A 19,626-nucleotide genomic window follows, 5' to 3' on the forward strand; every position below is an offset into this window, starting at 1 on the left:
AGTAATAGGTAAACCATGGTAATTTTTCAACAACGTTAAAACAAGCAACACAGTGGATGTTCAAAGGCCCACAGGAAAGGTACTCAACAAACCTGAAAGCAAAATTTTATCTCAATATGAAAAACTTTCTCTTTCTTATTAACTAACATGCCAGTGCCTGTATGATCATATGAAGCCTTACAGGCAAGAAAGGGGTGAAAATATGGAAATTAATAAGCAATTCTTATCAAGAAGGTGAAATTCCTATATTTATAAAAATGTGTCTAAATACAATATAATCTCAGATATACAGAATTAAACTAAGTCTTTATGAAAACCAACTCAAAACTGTGGTTTTTTTCCCCCTGTTTTGCTTTTTCAACTACTTAAATGAAAATTAGAAAAAGCAATTTTCCCATGAATGCAATAATGAAAGCTGCTATCCCAGAACTTAAGACCATCATAAAACAGGAGCTTAATGGGTGATATTTCTGTTTTAAAGTAGAAAATCAGTTTAACAAACCTTACATACCAAACATCAAGTGAGTACAGAATTTTTATAAGCCTAATAAAATCAGTATCAGTTAAAAGGTTTCTGGAGATGGAAATTCTGGCTATAGAAGTGTTTGACAATTAGCTAATCCTAGTCCTGAAAAGCAACTAGAAAGCCGAACAAAAGCCACAAAAACTAAGTGCTGTGGAAATCAACCAGAGGCATACAGCCTGTGAGAAGGGTTTATGCTTCCAAACTGTTGACATTCAGGCCAGAAGAGGGGGTTCTGGGGTGCTCTGACCTGGGGTTGCACCCCATCTCTGCACTCCATTCTATTTCCTCTACCATAGAACCCACCCCATGAAAGTCTTACATATTAATCTATGAAAGTATGCACAGAATCTGTAGCTGAAATATATAAAACCCTACATGAAAATCAAGTATGACACATCTAAGTTCCTGCATTGGAAGATTCCATGCTAAGATTTCAATTCTCAGAGGGTGGCAGGCGGCTGGGACTGACTGAGCAGGTTTTCGTTGCCAGTGAACCCTGTAGAGTACGCTGCCGGGCTCCTCTCTCCTCTTCACCACGGCCTCTTCTGATACGAGGTGCAGGGACTAGAGAAGTGTGCTTCAGGCCAGGCTTTGGAGCTGATTCTCAGCCTTTGACCAAAAGAATGTGTCCCAGGAAGTCCCCTTGCCTCTCCTAAGAAGAAGGATCTTTCCCTGGAGGAAATTCAGAAGAGATTAGGAGCTGCAGAAGAAAGATGCAAGTGCCATGAAGCCGAGGTCCTGAAGCAGCTCGCTGAGAAGAGAGAGCACGAGAAAGAAGTGCTTCAGAAAGCGACAGAGGAGAACGACGTCAGGATGACGGCGGAAGAGCAGCTGACCCGGAAGACGGAGCCAGCAAAGAGAGAAGGGCAGGCACGCTGAGGGAGTGCGGAAGAACAGAGGGTCCAAGATCCCGCCGAGGAGACTGAGGCCGACTCATCTGTGCTGAGAACGGACTTTCTCCCCTTCCCCTTCCTAAACATCCAGAGGCTGTACTGGCCAGTGTCATTTTACTCTTGCTCTCCTGACAAACACATTCCACAAGCTGGTGTAGGACTGTATAGGTAGATCCAGACGGTATGATGATGTTTTAGGGGCTAAAGGGGGGAGAAACGAGAAGTGTTTTACTGTAACTTCTCTAAAGTGTTGACGTCTTCCTAATGTACCTATGTTTCTTGCTGCATCTTTTCCACCTCAGTATGGTGTGCTGGGTTAATGGCTGGCACTGTATTGGCTCCGTGAAAACATGTCTGCAAAAAGAGTATGTAGTGGCTTCTTTCAAATTGTTAGATGCTGGGTATCTGTTCACTTTTAAATCCCAATTCTGTCCCGATCTTACAGACGCTACTGTACTTGAATGGTTAATAAAACTGCACAGTGCTGTTGGTGACAGTGAAAAAAAAAAGAGAGAGATTTAAGTTCTCCGAAAATTGGTCTACAGAATTAATGCAATTCCAATAAAAACCCTAGCATGATTGTTTATAGGTATCTGACTATAAAAGAATCATGCTGACTCTTAAATTTACATGGAAAGGCAAAAGAAAAAGAATAGCTAAAAACAATTTTGAAATGGAACCAAGCTGGAGGATTTATATACCTGACTTCAAGACTTTCTATATTTTAAGGCTACAATAACCAAGATGGTGTGGTATTGGCAAAAGGATGGACACATAAATCAATGGAACTGAATAGAGTCCAGAAATAAACCTGCACAAATATGCTCAATTGATTTTTTGACAAAAATGCAAAGGAAACTTAACAGAGAAAGGATACTCTCTTCAATAGATAGTCCAAGAACCACTAGATGAGCAGATTTATAACATAAACCTCCACCACCTTACACTTTATTCAATCCTTAACTCAAAATAAACCCTAGACCTAGATGTTAAACTGAAGACTACAAAACTAGACCCCACTCCTGTATATTAAAACACTTCAAATTCTGCATGTACTAGGAGCAGAGATTAATAAGTACTGCAGAAACCTGTATACCGTGCAGACGATGACCCACCTCATGAACAGAAGAGACCCTGGAAGACAGCACAGACCTAAGGGCTATACTGCATTCCGCGTTATGATCAAGTCAACTGTACAAGAGTTTATAACCTACTCATTGGTTGGAATTAAATAGTCATTCTTATTTCTCTTAACATTTTTTTCTGACACAGCTGGTCTATTTACAAACTGTGACTTCAGCTATTATCTTGTTCTTGTGAGGATATTCTTACCAGGTTCCAGAAAATTCAGAAAAAAGAGAGGAGGGATTTCCATCTGCCCATTTCCTATGACCCTGACCTAGGTTTTCATGAATAATGTTAATATGCCAGTTTGGCCCCCAGAAATAAAACCAGATTCATTCAATGTTATTGCATAAAAAATAAAATCCATAAACAAATTAGAAAAATCTTAGCTCTAAGCTTTTCCTGGACGGATTATCAAGTCCACAGAAATGTCATGACATCATCTACTTGGTATTCCTTTTTCTTTTCTCCAGGATTTAAGGGAAGGGAGTTTATACAATAATGATGCTGTGGGCATCTCAGGCAGGACGCAGACGAGAGAAGGGGGAAATAGAACGGCTTCTGTGCCTTCCAGTTTCCTCGGCACGCGGCCCAGTCAGTGAATCAAAGCCCAACTTTCTTCAGACTGAGGGGCTGTTGCTTCTGTGCTTTTCTCTGACATCCCCTGGCTTCAGGCCTTACCTCTTTTCCCCCCCCTCCAAAAAAATCCTTACTATGGGAGAACCGTGACTCCATGATGCTTCAGGCTACGCCATGGGTTATCTGATTCTGAATAAACCGTGTATTAAAACTGAAAAAAATAAGAGAAACCCCCACAACTCTAAGATAGCTCATGAATCCATTTATTTCAACACCATGGAGAACATATTATGCTAACCAAGTTGATAAAGGAGAGTTTAAAATTCAAACCTGAAAATGTAGAGAAAGGCAGAACTCAAGTTTTCATGGAAAGAAATCTAAATTTTTTTTTTTTAATATTATTTTATTAGTTGGAGGCCAATCACTTCACAACATTTCAGTGGGTTTTGTCATACATTGACATCAATCAGCCATATAGTTACCCGTATTCCCCATCCCGATCCCCCCTCCCACCTCCCTCTCCACCCGACTCCTCAGGGTCCTCCCAGTGCACCAGGCCCGAGCACTTGACTCATGCATCCCACCTGGGCTGGTGGTCTGTTTCACCATAGATAATATACATGCTGTTCTTTCAAAACATCCCACCCTCACGTTCTCCCCCAGAGTTCAAAAGTCTGTTCTGTACATCTGTGTCTCTTTTTCTGTTTTGCATATAGGGTTATCGCTACCATCTATCTAAATTCCGTATATATGTGTTAGTATACTGTATTGGTCTTTATCTTTCTGGCTTACTTCACTCTGTATAATGGGCTCCAGTTTCATCCATCTCATTAGAACTGATTCAAATGAATTCTTTTTAACAGCTGAGTAATATTCCATGGTGTATATGTACCACAGCTTCCTTATCCATTCGTCTGCTGATGGGCATCTAGGTTGCTTCCATGTCCTGGCTATTATAAACAGTGCTGCGATGAACATTGGGGTGCACGTGTCTCTTTCAGATCTGGATTCCTCAGTGTGTATGCCCAGAAGTGGTATTGCTGGGTCATGTGGCAGTTCTATTTCCAGTTTTTTAAGAAATCTCCACACTGTTTTCCATAGTGGCTGTACTAGTTTGCATTCCCACCAACAGTGTAAGAGGGTTCCCTTTTCTCCACACCCTCTCCAGCATTTATTGCTTGTAGACTTTTGGATAGCAGCCATCCTGACTGGCGTGTAATGGTACCTCATTGTGGTTTTGATTTGCATTTCTCTGATGATGAGTGATGTTGAGCATCTTTTCATGTGTTTGTTAGCCATCTGTATGTCTTCTTTGGAGAAATGTCTGTTTAGTTCTTTGGCCCATTTTTTGATTGGGTCATTTATTTTTCTGGAATTGAGCTTCAGGAGTTGCTTGTATATTTTTGAGATTAATCCTTTGTCTGTTTCCTCATTTGTTATTATTTTCTCCCAATCTGAGGGCTGTCTTTTCACCTTACTTATAGTTTCCTTTGTTGTGCAAAAGCTTTTAATTTTCATTAGGTCCCATTTGTTTATTTTTGCTTTTATTTCCAATATTCTGGGAGGTGGGTCATAGAAGATCTTGCTATGATTTATGTCGAAGAGTGTTTTGCCTATGTTCTCCTCTAGGAATTTTATAGTTTCTGGTCTTACATTTAGATCTTTAATCCATTTTGAGTTTATTTTTGTGTATGGTGTTAGGTAGTGTTCTAGTTTCATTCTTTTACAAGTGGTTGACCAGTTTTCCCAGCACCACTTGTTAAAGAGATTGTCTTTTTTCCATTGTATATCCTTGCCTCCTTTGTCAAAGATAAGGTGTCCATGGGTTCGTGGATTTATCTCTGGGCTTTCTATTCTGTTCCATTGATCTATATTTCTGTCTTTGTGCCAGTACCATACTGTCTTGATGACTGTGGCTTTGTAGTAGAGTCTGAAGTCAGGCAGGTTGATTCCTCCAGTTCCATTCTTCTTTCTCAAGATTACTTTGGCTATTCGAGGTTTTTTGTATTTCCATACAAATTGTGAAATTATTTGTTCTAGTTCTGTGAAAAATACCGTTGGTAGCTTGATAGGGATTGCATTGAATCTATAGATTGCTTTGGGGTAGAAGAGCCATTTTGACAATATTGATTCTTCCAATCCATGAACACGGTATGTTTCTCCATCTGTTTGTGTCCTCTTTGATTTCTTTCATCAGTGTTTTATAGTTTTCTATGTATAGGTCTTTTGTTTCTTTAGGTAGATATACTCCTAAGTATTTTATTCTTTTTGTTGCAATGGTGAAAAATCTAAATTTTTAGAAAGAAAGCTGTGATTAAAACAATATGGATGACAGAAAAGAGGGACAGTGAGGATACGCAGTGAGTGAGGACTGGGGTGGGCGACACGTCTGAGCAGGAGGAAGCAGCCACACATCTAACCTGCCACCTCGGCACCTCGAGGGGCTGCTTGGGTGTTGCCCCCCGGAGGGCCGTGCAGGCCCACTCCTCCGTTCTGCTAGGTCAATGTGAAATTTTCGAGATTTTCCCCCAAAATCAAAAAAATTTCTTTAGAAATGGTTTCCACTCTTCAAAAAATTTCAGAGAAGCACACACATTGAACAAAGCAAAGCAAAAAGTCATGCTTTAAGGAGAATAACTTCCTTCTCCTAAGGCCACTGGTTCTAGCTGAGGATTAGTTAGTCCACGTCTCACGGAGTGAGCTCTGGAATCACATCACGTCCCTTCTCAGCATCTCTGAGCGGCACCTGTGCGTGTCTAAGCTGACAGCGCCTGTGCGTGAGGGGCCAGGGCACATGTAATGCCTGGCACGTCGGGACCACTCCCCTGCAGGCTGGGCCACCCAAGTGGGCTCTGCCATGGGCGGGTATGAGCCCTCAGCCCCTATCTCGTCTTTATCTCACTCCTGCTGAGTGAGGACCGAATCCTCTCCAGACCCCCAGGCCTCTGGGACCCTGCTCCCCCTCCTTGCTCCTCATGGGCCCAGGTGAGCCTATCCGTTCCTCATGCACCATTCCAGCTTCCAGATTTCAAGTCTTACTCTCATCTTTGATCCTTCTCTCTCTCTCTACTTAAGAGTTTCATGTATTGCAATATTTTCTAGCTATACACGGAGACTCTAATGTCTACATGAAGTTCAGCTTCTTTACAAACTTCTACTCCAAGACAAACACACGGACTCCTGAGTACTAACATTCCAGTTTCTAGATCAGGTGAAAGGGTTAAAAAAAAAATCACTGATTGTTCTCAAAACAGACATAGGAAAAATACCCTCTGACTGCACATTTACAAGGGGCTCTGGTAGCATTGTGGATTATTTACTAGAAGATTACTTGGGGGTGGGGATGGGGGGAAAATGACATTTAAATAAATAAGAAAAGGGAGAGGGTGATTATCAATGATAAATAAAAACATTTAAATATCAGTAGTCACCAAAATAACTGAGTAGAAAACTTGGTAACTTCCTACATTAACACTTAGAAACTGCGGCGCCTACATCTGGTGTTTACAGACTTGTGATGAAGATGACAGGGGCTTCCCAGGTAATGTGGTGTTAAAAGAACCTGTCTGCCAATGCAGACGATGCAAGAGATGTGGGTTTGACCCCTGGGTTGGGAAGATCCCCTGGAGGAGAAAATGGCCATCTGCTCCTGTATTCTTGCCTGGGAAATCCCATGGACCAGGGAGAGCCTGGCAGGCTGCAGTCCACGGGGCTCCAAAGAGTCCGACAGGACTGAGCACAGCACCGCCAATGAAAACGACGCAGCTGGACTGTGCGATTCGTCCACGTTATCTGGGTTATATAGTCCAATTTCTACCTTAGATTATCAGAATCATTCCTGTTTTTCCCAGGTATCATTATTCACACACAAAAAAGGCTTATATTTCTTTTATGGGAAAGGGTTAGCATTAAAGACACAGTGACTTCGTCAGAACCCAAGACACATATATACATAGGAATTGGGACAGAAAATTTTATGAAACCTTTTTGTTAGGTGTTAGGTAACTTCCAGACATGTGAGCTATATATGTGTGTGTATGTGTGTGAACTATGTGTGTGTGTGTGTATATTTATGGCTGCAGTTAGCTGCTGTTTCCAGACTCCCACATCTCATTCCACTAGAGGATGGAAAGTGCCATTTCTGATTTGCGTTAGAATACTCTAACTGGAGTCTTTTCACCTGTTTTGAGTTCTGTCACAAACATACTCACCTGTGACTTGCTTGTCTGGAAGAGAAGGGATTGGAATGGCTGACCCAAACTTAACCAGTAGACGCTCATATAACCAGTCAAAGTGTTTATACCTGTGGTTTACTGATCGATTAGTGTTCTACAAGAGAAGGAAAGAGAAAAAAAGTTACCAGTATCAACTACAGAAAATGAAGAAAAAAGCAAGCCGTTCCTAGTGATGTAAGCACGGTTCTGTTTTGATAACTTGAATACTTACAGTAGGGGTTAACTGATACTCAATGTAGCTCTTCAGACCATACATTTTGGAGCCTTTCCTGGGGTCTGCTACCACACAGTCAAACGTAGAGGTAGGGTAAACCCACATCGGGCCATAATCTCCAACCTACACATGGCAGGGAGAGGCAATTTTGTTACATGGAAAATCAGTTAACACAATTGATATAAATCAACCAAATGATTCTTTTTAGGACTAGAAGTCCTTAGGAGAGTCATTCTTGCTCTTCTTTGAGAAGTTATTTACATAAATGCTCTCTGTTCTCACTAAGGTTCTATTTGAAGAACACACTTAATAGAGAGGCCCTTCTGCTCCCGTGTGGGCGTCTCAGGCCATGCAGAGGGGCTGAGCTGCCTTTCCTGGAGAGGATGCTGGGCGGGACACAATCTCTCTCCAGTCCAGCTGTCCCAGTTACGTGTAATGACGGGCGAGCTTTTAAAAGTTTCAAATCTACTGCAGACTAATAGTTCTGTGAAATATAAAATGATGCACTTGGCTGTCTCAGCAATGTCAAACTGCCATCAAACTTCCTCAACACTTATTCTCATCTTCTGTATGCCCTAACTCTTTTTCAAGGTGAAAGGAGGAAAAAGTGAGGTGAGGTATGAAAGTTTAGAGGCTACTAGGTCAGGATGGTGAGTGGAGCCTATAGAGCTTTAATGAGGGACTAAAGGTCTCTGACAACAAGTGATTGATATTATGATTCTCCAAGAGGGACTCAGATCTAGAAAACCCTCCTGAAGCCACAGGGCAGGAACCTCTGAGAGGAGCCCTGGGGAACTTCCCTCAGTGATGGGGCCCGAGAGAGGAGACTCTGACCAACCAGGGCCCAACATCCATGAGGTCATATTTTACCAGTGGGTCGGGATGCTGCACCTTAAAACCAAAGGACCAGGTCTCTGCTTTTTCTTGGTTTTTGAGGCCTCTATGGCTTTCCTCACTTCCTTTTCCACACAAGAAGCCCACACAGGCAGGCCTGCCTAAAATGTGTGGGACAACTCAAATGCAGGGGTCCTGGAGCTCTGTTCCAACACTCTCATGCTTATGACAAAGTCTCATGCTTATGAGAATCTGAGGGGCAGGGTGGCCATGGGCTCCTGATTCTGCGGAGTTTTAAATTTAATGAAAAAAACAGGATACATGTTCAGTATTTACAAAAACGTCTGAAGAAAAAAAAAATCTTTAACCTAACTATTCAAAAGATAATCACCCCAAGTTTGCTTTCAGGGAAAGATAAAAGGGCTCTAGTCACAGCCCTTCTCTCTAAAGTTTTCCAGGATTTCAAGCATTCCAAAGAAGTAAGAACAAGTAATATAAAAAATACAGTGTCATTTTTGCATTATTATTGAGTTTCCTAAGATCCAAAGATTATAGAATAAGACTAGATATTTCTTCCTTATTTGACTCCATGGTGATTAAACTCAAGGTGCCTTGCCCTCCTGCCCTACTCACAACTTACAGTTACATGACTAAATCATCAGGGTCAGAAGATAGCTACAGTTCTTTTCTAAAATTTTATCTGGAAATATACAGCTAGGTAATCTATCCACAGTTAACATTTGGGCGAAACCACGGAGCCGTGTCATCCTATGAGCAAGCCGTTCGAAGATGGATATTCTGAACGGTGTCACTAACTGCCAGCTTTCATTTGCTAGCTCCTTACCATGAACTGGACGATTGATTTAGTGAAAGAAAACTATTACCAACAGAGAGGAAAAGGGAACTTATTCTGATAACATGCATGTACTCTGCTAAGGTAGAAACCTAAATATTTGAATTGCGTTTATTAGCTAAATATGTTTGGCTAGTAGAAAAACAGCATGTAAAAGGTAACTTCAAGACACTTCAGAAAAATAAATATTATAAAAAACACATATAGACTATGGGCATTTGTTCAATTACTGGTAGTCTGAAAAGGTAAAAATAAAGAATGCCTAGACAATAATGGGCATTAATTTATGCTATTTTTTATACTCTTAATATACTGTCAGTTACTTACTTGGAGCATTAAATGTGTTTAAGAATACCTTCTAAATGACTAATAACCTTCTATAAGATACTGTACAAGAGTTTAAATAGAAACAAAGCAAAAAATAAACAAACTTACAATGATAGGAATTTTCTCTTTGGGTTTTGCCAGTTGCTTGGCCAACAAATACTGTTCCATCCCAGGTTTTGCAAATCCAGGAAATCTAATCATGAGGACAAATGCTCGTGAGTCTTATCCTTTTCCTTGTAAAAATTCTATAGCTCTCACCCACATTTGCTTAATGCAACAGTTTGAACTTGTTCTGTCTTTCAGATGTACTGGAACTAGGAAACTAGGGTAAATGAAACCTGACGTAATCAGATTGTTCAACAGCCAATTAGTCATTTAATTAAGCTTTATCTGGTAAGAGGACAGTTTGACTCCAGAAGGTGTGATATTTACGGGTGCTCGATTTGCTTGATCTGAGACACTCTATCACCACACGAAGACCAAAGGGCAGACTAGAAAATGCCCCCCAGGTACAGAGGTAGAAAGAAAGTACTGAGCATAACAATTTGAGATGACTCCATGGGGCGAAGGCCACACGCCAGCATTTTATACCCAAATTAAAAGCTGCTTTTCCACATTCTCCCTCGGGAGGCCCAATTACCCCAAAGAAACTCCCACTGTTCATAAGTACTTGTGCCATTTTCTTTCGAAATTGTCTTCAGAACCTGTCTTCTTAAGAGACCTCAAACATAATAAACTTGGCTATTTCCAGAAATTAAGTCTACACCCAAAGCAAAATTCTAAAATGGAAGAAAAGATGGAATCAATGTATACCCACCCAAAGCACAACTTCTACAGAAGACAAGTTTCAGAATTTTTTTTTTTTTAAATAAACAGTGGGTAAAAATGCTCAGAAAGCAAAACACCTAAAATAGGAAATATTATTTCTATAAAAACCAGCTTTATTACATCTGATTTTATTCCTAAACCAAGCTAAAGGCCAATGTGATGTTCACAGGGGCTTGTATCATTTCCTTCATTCTGAGTCCATGTTCATCTTTTCCCCCAAGCTTTCCTGCTAAGCAGTGTTTCTACAAGTACTGCTCAAAACACTTAAAAAAACAAAAAAACAAGGATAATCTAATCTAAGTGAAAACAAAGTGTTACACACATTAGGCACAGTCGTTGAGGGTGTGCTCAGGCAGCTGAGGGGCTGGACTGGAATTCCAACTAGATCACTTCCCACCTTGTGAACGCGGGCAGTTACTTAACCTCTCTGGGGTCAGTTTCTCCGAGAGTAAAAGAGATCACATGTACCACAAAGGGAAGTGAGAGTACATGAGAGAAAACACACAAGCTGCTCCGCACAAAGCCTGGTCATGGTAAAAGATCAACACACGGTAAAACGTTCAAAAGAAAGTCATCATTATTATTTTTAGCTTTCCTGTGACATCAGCAATGAAACAGTATGTCATGAGTTGATAAAGGTAAAAAAGAGTCTTTGGCAGATCATTAAATGGAACATATATTTCACTTTAAAATGGAAAAAAAAAAAGCTTCCAAGCTAAGAGCCAAATAAAAAAACAGACACGATCAAATCACGCCCCAAACTTCGTGATCACTGGAAAGAGACACAGCCTCTCTGTCTCATCACAGCCTCTCATACGAGACCCCTCGTTCCCCCAGCTCTTACACCTACTTGTTAAGTGGCAGCTTCATGGAAGAACTGCTGGCCCGGCTGTTTCCTCGCTGAGCACCTCCTGCTTCTGCAGACTCTGAATCTTTGAAGTAGGGAGATGACTTGGGCTCATCCCAGTCTTCGTCCCAGTCGTCGTCATCACCAGTTGCTGGGGGTGAGAACAGAAGATTGTCGGTGAAGAGAGACCAAATAAAGACAGGGTGACTTAATTTTCTGGTAACAGCTACCAACCAATTTTTTAAAGAAGAAAAAAAGGGTGCATGGTCAGGATTACAATAAAGATGCAAAGAGTACAGGCTCTGTTGTTACGCCTGTGAGTTACAGTTGTGAGTCTTGAGGATTCTGCCTTTCAGCACAAAAGACAAGTTAGAAACAACTTAAAGAGGGCTGTTGGTCCAAGTAACTTCACATAAATTTCAACGATAAAAACACTCTGGAGGGCCTTCACTGGTGGTCCAGTGGTTAAGATTCTGTGCTTCCAATCCAGGGGGCTCGGGTTCAATTCCTGGTCAGGAAGGAAGATCCCACTTGCCAAGTGGTGCGGTCAAAAGATGCCAAGCAAACCCTCGCTGGTGTGCAGGGAAGATCTTCCAGAGGCTGGCTCTGCTGTCCTGCGCTCAGTCGTGTCTGGCTCTCTGCAACCCCATGGGCTGTAGCCCACCAAGCTCCTCTGTCCATGGGATTCTCCAGGCAAGAATACTGGGTAGCCCTTCCCTTCTCCAGGGAATCTTCCCAACCCAGGTATCTAATCCATGTTTCCTGTATTTCCTGCATTGGCAGGTGGATTCTTTACCACTGGGCCACCTATACATTGATAAATCTAGCTTTAGAAATTTGCAAATAAACAGGTCAAATACCGTTTAAGCCAAGAGATGGGGGAGGACAAAAGGGTGACAGATCTTTGAAAAGGAATTGTGTAACACTAATAATAATGGGCTGCAAGGAGATCCAACAGTCCATCCTAAAGGAGATCAGTCCTGGGTGTTCACTGGAAGGACTGATGCTGAGGCTGAAACTCCAATACTCTGGCCACCTCATGCGAAGAGTTGACTCATTGGAAAAGACCCTGATGCTGGGAGGGATTGGGGGCAGGAGGAGAAGGGGACAACAGAGGATGAGATGGCTGGATGGCATCACCGACTCGATGGGCATGAGTTTGAGTAAACTCTGGGAGTTGGTGATGGACAGGGAGCCCTGGCATGCTGTGATTCATGGGGTCGCAAAGAGTCGGACACGACTGAGTGACTGAACTGAACTGAACTCAACTGAATAATAACACAGGCCAGAGAAGGACAAGGGATGCAGGAGAAAGAGAAAGAAACAAGGGACAAGTAGCGACTAAACCAGCGTTGGCAGCCTAACATTCTAATAATCCTCTCCCTGTCAGATGGGGCGCTGCCAGCTTTCCTCCCGCCCGCCCTCCGCCACTGTTCTGTGCTTCCGTCTCCCGCCTCTGGAGGCCCGAGGTGTCCCCTAAGCATCAGGCAGGAAAGTGTCCTGGGATTTCCTCCCTGAGTGCGCTACCACGAGAAGCCCAGAGACAAATGCCAAAAGGAAAAAGAGAAGACTAGAAAGTATCAGAAGGATCTGGGCCAGGATTCCTGGAGCGACGCCAAGTCACTGAAGAAGTGATGTCAGCAGTCTGGTCTGGACCCAGCCCCCGACTCCGGCAGCCCAGTGCCGGCCCCACGAGTGGGAGCTGCAGCGCCTGCGCCCCTCCAGGCCCCTGACCCACGGCCCTCCATTCAGCACACTCAGTTCTGGGCACAATGCGCTCAGACGGGTCATTAAAAAATAATGGGCGGGTCTCTCAATTTCAGAACAGACATAAATAACCTTTCTTAACTCCTGAACTGTTTCTCCTTTTAGAAAGTCTTCCTTTGTTTCAGTGTTTCCACGAAGCACCCGGGAGTCAAACAGGTAGTTCAGGAAATGATAGAACAGTTAGGTCAGAGGTCATAAACCAGCAGGTGATAAACCACAGTCAATCCATGTGCACATTTTTTTTGGCCCAAGATTTAAAAACAAATGTGTGTTAGTAGTGAGGATTTTAAAGTGGGGAGACAACATAAAGATGGAGATTTCCAGCCTCTCTGGAGCTGTGGTGGTCCAGGAGCACCAGCTCAGCCCTCCTGCGGCGGCATCAACCCCTGCCCACCTCCGTCCTCTGCAGCCCCGGGCTTGCTCTGTTGGCTCACTTTATGAACCTGGTCCCTGCAAGCGTTTGCATGTGTGACAAGGTTCTCCTGGACAGGGAACCGAGAGTGGACTAAAGAGTATGATGAAAACCTTCCTCGTTCAGATTCAGAACGCTAAGTTTGCCATTAGTGAGCGTGACCACACTTCCGTGATTAAACCCGCTTCGACTCGGATGCCCTCTAAGGGCGGCCCCTTCCTCACCTGGTCCTTGGTAGGCCTGGGGATGACCGAAGGCTGAGTCCCAGTTGTTGGCAGCGCTTCTCTGGGCTGCGGCCCCCTCCGGCTTGGCTCCCCAGCTGTCTGAGCTTTCCCAGTTTGTAGATTTGGAAGCATTCCAGGCTGACCAGGGGTCACTGCCACTGCTGACCTGTTGTTAGGGGTAAAAAAAGGGGAGGGTAATTGTGACTTCTAGAAAGCACTACTCAATTCATAGGAAGCAACTGAATAGGAGTGCTGAAAAAAACTGATAGAAATGTAAAGTAACTAAAAAAACAAAATTTTAGAGACATGTAGGCAAGCACAAAAAGCAGCATCAATCGAATTTTACTGCTAGCAATTTGCCGTGTTTGCTGACGAACCTGACAACTGTTAGCAGAGAAACTCTCTTTTTTCCCCTTCCCCCAAGTAAGGGCTTTTCTGAACCTGCTCTCGTTCTCATGCATGTTCTGACACTCCCACTGTGTAACAGAATATGTGACATATTCATAAATAACAACTATTTTCTATTTTCAAAGCTGACCTGAACAACACTGTGATGTCTGTATCTCTTTGCAAGCTTTTTTTCCCACTTAATATTGTGTTTTTGAGATGATATATGCTAATAATATGCTTTATTGACCTTAATTGCTTGATAGTAATCAGTTGTATTTTTAACTGTTTTAATTTTTATTTCAAAAGGTATTATGTTCTCAGTTAAAATTAAAAAATCAAAAGAATAAAAGGATATGAAATATAAAAGCATTCCTACCACCTTAAGATGCCAGTCATTCTCTCAGAGACAACTCCTAACAAAGTCCTTTGTACATACTTACTCACACATGCCATGCAGAGAGATTCTTTCAACATGCTCTAAGTGAGCCCCAATTACCTTTTCTACTCTGCACTTCTCTTTTGTTTTTCCATTCAATAGCCTGAAACATTCTCCTAGGTATTAATACATCAGCACGTGGATGATGACATTCTTCTACGCGACTCCACAGAATTCCTCTGTATTTGCTTCCCATCATCTAAAGAGCACTTGCTGATGCTCACTTAACTTGTTTGCAGTTTGTTTTGCTACTGTTAATAACGCTGCAGTGTACATCCTTATACATCTTTCCTCACGTGTCCAACGGATCTATGTTGGACATAGGTCTATGTGAAATTCCCGGAAGAAAAATTACTGGGCTACTGAAAGTGTACATTTATTAATAAAATTGATAAGATTTTGTCAAACTGCTTTAGAAAGAGATCGTATGGTTACATTCCTACACTCCTACTACATGCCAAGGGGTGGCATCTTGCATAAAATGGGGCTGTCATGCCAAGTTATTTTTAAAATATGTTCTCCCATTATTCTTTTGCATAATTTTACAGACTATTAATGTTATAAACAAAATTTTCAAACAAGCAATATATGGCACCCTATTTCAAGGAATACTGCAGTAAGAGTAACCGGAGGCAACCACGGTTTTTTGTTTCCTTAATTTTTAAAAAAAATTTACTTTTAATTGAAGGATAACTGCTTTACAACATTGTGTTGGCTTCTGCCATTCATCAACATGAATCACCCACAGGCATACATGTGTCCCCTCACTCTTGAACCTCTTTCCGCCTCTTTTCCCACCTCTCTAGGTTGTCCCAGAGCCCCAGTTTGAGCTCTGAGTCATATGACAAATTCCCACTGGCGATCTATTTTACATATGGTAGTTTCCATGCTATTCTCTGCTTCCTTCCCACCCCTCCTTCCCCCATTAAGTTCACAAATCTGTTCTCTATGTCTGTGTCTCCACTGCTTCCCTGCAAATTGGCTCATCAGTACCATTTTCCTAGAGTCCATACATATGCATTAATATACGACATTTGTTTTTCTTTTTCTGACTTATTTCACTCTGTAAAATGGGCTCTAGGTTCATCCTAGATTTTTTTTTTCCATCCTAGATTTTTAAATTTTAAATCTTCAGCCTGCATGGAATTGACTTCAGTATAAGAAATAATATAGGAATCCAGCTTAATTTTTTCCTGTAGTCAGTCTGCTGCCCTAACATCATTTAGTGAATAATCCATTCACCCCTCACTGATTTGAAATTCACCTTTACCATACCCTGGACTTGGGACTATTTCTGGGACTCTTTCCTAATAATCTATTCCTCTAGTACCAAACTACTTTGGAGCCCACTAGAAGAAATACCACATGGTAAACTTTGTACTTTACCATAACATCTTTTATTATTTTTACAGTGAACTTCAGCATCAGCTTTCTGTTTTTAAAACTGAAACAACCTTCAGTTTTAGGATTAGTATGTCAGTGGTAAAGAATCCACCCAACAATGCAGGAGATGCACGCTTCATCCCTGGGTCAGGAAGATCCCCTGGAGAAGGAAATGGCAACCCACTGCAGTATTCTTGCCTGGAGAATCCCATGGACAGAGGAACCTGGCGGGTTACAAGTCTGTGGGGTCGCAAAAAAGTCGGACACAACTTAGTGACTAAACAACATGTCAAGCTTAAAACATCTGATTTCAATTGAAATTTAAATTTGTAGATAAATTTAGAGAAAACAAACAGTGCCTTAAAAATTTTTTTCAACGCTGAAATCTATTAATTCAAGGACATGGAATAGCAAAGTCTTCCTTCTCACATAAACAAAACAAAATGAAACAAGCCTGACATTAAAGACAGAGGCAAAGGTTTGCAAGAAAATTACCGAAATGGCCTCATATGCCTCTCTAATGTTTTAAAATGCCTCCGTAATTGGGTTTTCTCTTGCTCTTCACCAATTGACATATGGGGAGATAACTGCCAGCCACCTACCAGAAGCGTCAACAACAGAGGACACGTTTTACAAGAGGAAATGTGATTGCATTCTAATATCTCTTCTAACTTCAAGAAAAAAAGATGACATTACTAATGATTTTGCTCAACGTCAAATATTAATAGCAGAAAGACATTTCATCTGTATGACTGTCAATTTCTCAAACACACGGCTGACAAGGAGCTCCTCTCAAGCCACTCTAGTGGAGACTAGAAAAGAAGGCTGTCTCGCTGAGGGCCAGCCAGTCACTCCTCAGTTAGGAGAATCCCTTCCTCCACAGCCTTCTGGGGGGCGGGGGGGCGGGGGGGCGGGGGGGTGGGTGGGGAGGGAACAGATACCCTGTGCTCTCCAGACTCTAAACCTGGAGGTTTTGTTTTACAATAAAAACTTCAAAAGGTATGCAAATTCTGGATGGTAACCTGAGAGTAGGTACAGATACTCATCTGGCATCTCTATAAACTATGAGGAAAAGGAACAGAGGAGTTACAAACTAGAACAGAAGAGTGAAAGTTCAGCCCCGCTGCAGAGTAAGACTGTTGGCAAACCATCAGAGAGAGGCACTCTATCAACACGAGGAACAAATGGGACACGAAATTCACAGCAAGTACCCTAAAAAAACTGAAACACATAACATGATACTCTTTGAAAAACTACTTCATTAATAAATTGTTTATAATCACTGCATTATGACTGGGTCATGTGCAGGATCTTAGCTCTCTACCTAGGTGATGAAATCCTTGTTGGCAAATCACTGTTTGCTTTTGTCCCCGTCCCCAACCCCCCTCACTCAGGGAATATTCCTTCTAGTTTCAACTTGACTTCTGCTGATAAATCTTTCAAACCCGACCGACTAGAAATCTCCCAGGTTCTATCACTGACTCATCACTCACTCGGTCTCTCGGTGAACTTTACTGCTCTCAGGGCCCCTCCTCTAACAGCAGGAACAAACAACCAGCTCACAAGCCTGCCGGGGTCTGCTTCCCCCTGGACCTGCCCTCCCTGTCATTTGGCCTCTGGCTCCTCTGCACTCCACTCCCAATAACACTCCTGTCCCTTGATTGCAGGCATCGGGTCACACGACCATCCAAGCCTCTCTGCTTTCTGCTAGCTTTCCTTCCTCTTTCTGCCCAGCAAGGGCTTCGTCCTTTTCTTTTCCCTCCCTTCATGGTAACATCCCCCCACCCCCCCAACTCAACTGCATTATTTCAAGACCTTTCACTAGACCTCACCGACCACAGGATGGATTCTAAGCTCCTCAGTCCATTGATCAAAATCCTACCTTTTCCTTCCATGACTTCCCCATCCTCACTAGTCGCCACTGATCTTCACTCTATGCGTCAACCTGCAGTTTCCCAGACTTTCCCACATCCTTCCCTTTGCTCACGCTCTGCTCTTCAACTGTGCACCAAGCCTGCAGGAAAGCTGTGCATCTCATAAAGACATGTAAAGGGGGGCAAGGATGGGAACACTGGCCCACTGGGTGAATTTTAAATCCCCTTATGAAACTGTGCAGGAGACCGGGGTTCGATCCCTGGGTTGGAAACACCCCTGGAGAAGGGAAAGGCTACCCACTCTAGTATTCTGGCCTGGAGAATTTCACGGACTGTACAGTCCAAGGGGTCACAAAGAGCGGGACAGGAGGGAGCCACTTTCACTTTACTTTATGAAACTGTAGCAATCTGACTCAAGTAAACAGCCCACCAGTTGAATGCTACATCCCTTTATGAAACTGTAGCGATTTGACTCAAGTAAACTTTTGGTGGGTGCAGTGGTTAAGAATTTAAGCTCTAGAGCTGTTTATCTGGGTTTGACCCAGCTTTACCGCTTACTAGCTGTATGAACTTGGCCATTTACTCCATCTCTCTTAGTTTCCATACTTATTGAACGGGTATAACAGCATTAACTTCCTCACAGGACTTTTGTAAGGATTAAATGACATAATGCATATAAAACATCTCACAGAGTATCTAGCACATAGCACAAATTCAGCAGAGGTCATCTTACTACACGGGGGCTCATTTAGAACATAAAGAAAAGTCTGATGACTGGTAATCTTTGAGTAAATCTCCATCAGTTTACACTTTAGAGGAAAAGACCATCAATTATATTTTCAAATCAATTCCAGATCATATTAATAGAGAAACTTTTAATTAAATAGGTGATTATAGGCACTTAAAATACTTTCTATTCTAGCCAAAGATTTGTTTCCTTCAGATACATATAAGAAGGAGAAAGAAGACAGAAATGTTTTGCCATAACGTTCAAAAGCAACTTTTGATTCTTGGGGTTCCTGGCACATTTTCTGTGCGCTGAATGCTGAGATCTTGCTTTTCTTCAAAGCCTCACCCCAGCTGCAACGAACTGGGCTACAGAACAAGCAGTTTAATGATCCTTTGGCCTCTGACTTCTTTGCTCTCAATTCCAAGAACCCCTTCCGTCTCTCACCTGCAGACGTCTGGCGGCACGATAATGCATTCTACTCCTCCGCTAAGGTCTCGAGGGGCCTCTCCTTTCCCTTGCTCCCAGCCCTTCCTTCTCTCTCCTTTCTACTGAGTCGTCATTCTCTTCCAGGCCGCCCCCCCACCCCTTACAGCATCAAAGCCATCCAGACTGTCAACTCCGTGGTTAAAAATCCTTCATTAGACCTCACTGTCCATGGAATAAATTCATCCATAAGTCTCATTGAAAGTCTTAGCTGAAAGGTCTCCAAGGCATAAATCCCAATCACCCTTTCAGTTCCTGTATGTCCCACTTTCTATTTTGCCATGTTCCCAAGAAAACCTGTATTTAGTTAGATACTTAACCAGAAACAACACCTTGCTTGGGGAAAAAGGATTTGTTCTAAGGGTTTCAAATTGAATTTTACCTTATTTATGGAAGGAGAAGGAGAAGGAGAAGATGAAGAAGGTGGTGATTGGCTGAGACTTTCAAGACAACCAATCTGAGCCAAAATATCCACCTTAAAATAAAAAAAGGTACTCCGTAAATGAAGGGTGGGGGGAAAAAAAAGAGTATATCGAAGCTAAAAACAGCAAATGCATAGCAGGGCTAAGTTCAGCAGAAAATTCCAGCATGCCACTCATGCACAAACATTACATGCAGAAGCCAAAGCCCCTACTGTAGAGTAGTGGGTTATCCTCCGTGCATTAA

At 42.4% G+C, this 19,626-nt stretch overlaps 1 protein-coding gene across 2 annotated transcripts in view; it reads right to left on the reverse strand.

Moving 5' to 3' along the window:
• SNX9 (sorting nexin 9) overlaps nt 1-19,626 on the reverse strand; it is an 89,110-nt gene that overhangs the window by 19,587 nt on the left and 49,897 nt on the right. For both annotated transcript variants that reach the window (XM_065931056.1, XM_065931057.1), the window contains exons 5-9: nt 13,665-13,830; nt 11,265-11,412; nt 9,695-9,779; nt 7,570-7,695; nt 7,335-7,452 (exon numbers count right to left, since the gene is read on the reverse strand). In XM_065931056.1, the coding sequence (XP_065787128.1) occupies nt 7,335-7,452; nt 7,570-7,695; nt 9,695-9,779; nt 11,265-11,412; nt 13,665-13,830 (643 nt within the window). The remainder of the gene's footprint in view (nt 1-7,334; nt 7,453-7,569; nt 7,696-9,694; nt 9,780-11,264; nt 11,413-13,664; nt 13,831-19,626) is intronic.

The sequence above is a fragment of the Muntiacus reevesi genome, chromosome 3, assembly GCF_963930625.1.
Source record: "Muntiacus reevesi chromosome 3, mMunRee1.1, whole genome shotgun sequence".
In the NCBI taxonomy this organism is placed as follows: domain Eukaryota; kingdom Metazoa; phylum Chordata; class Mammalia; order Artiodactyla; family Cervidae; genus Muntiacus; species Muntiacus reevesi.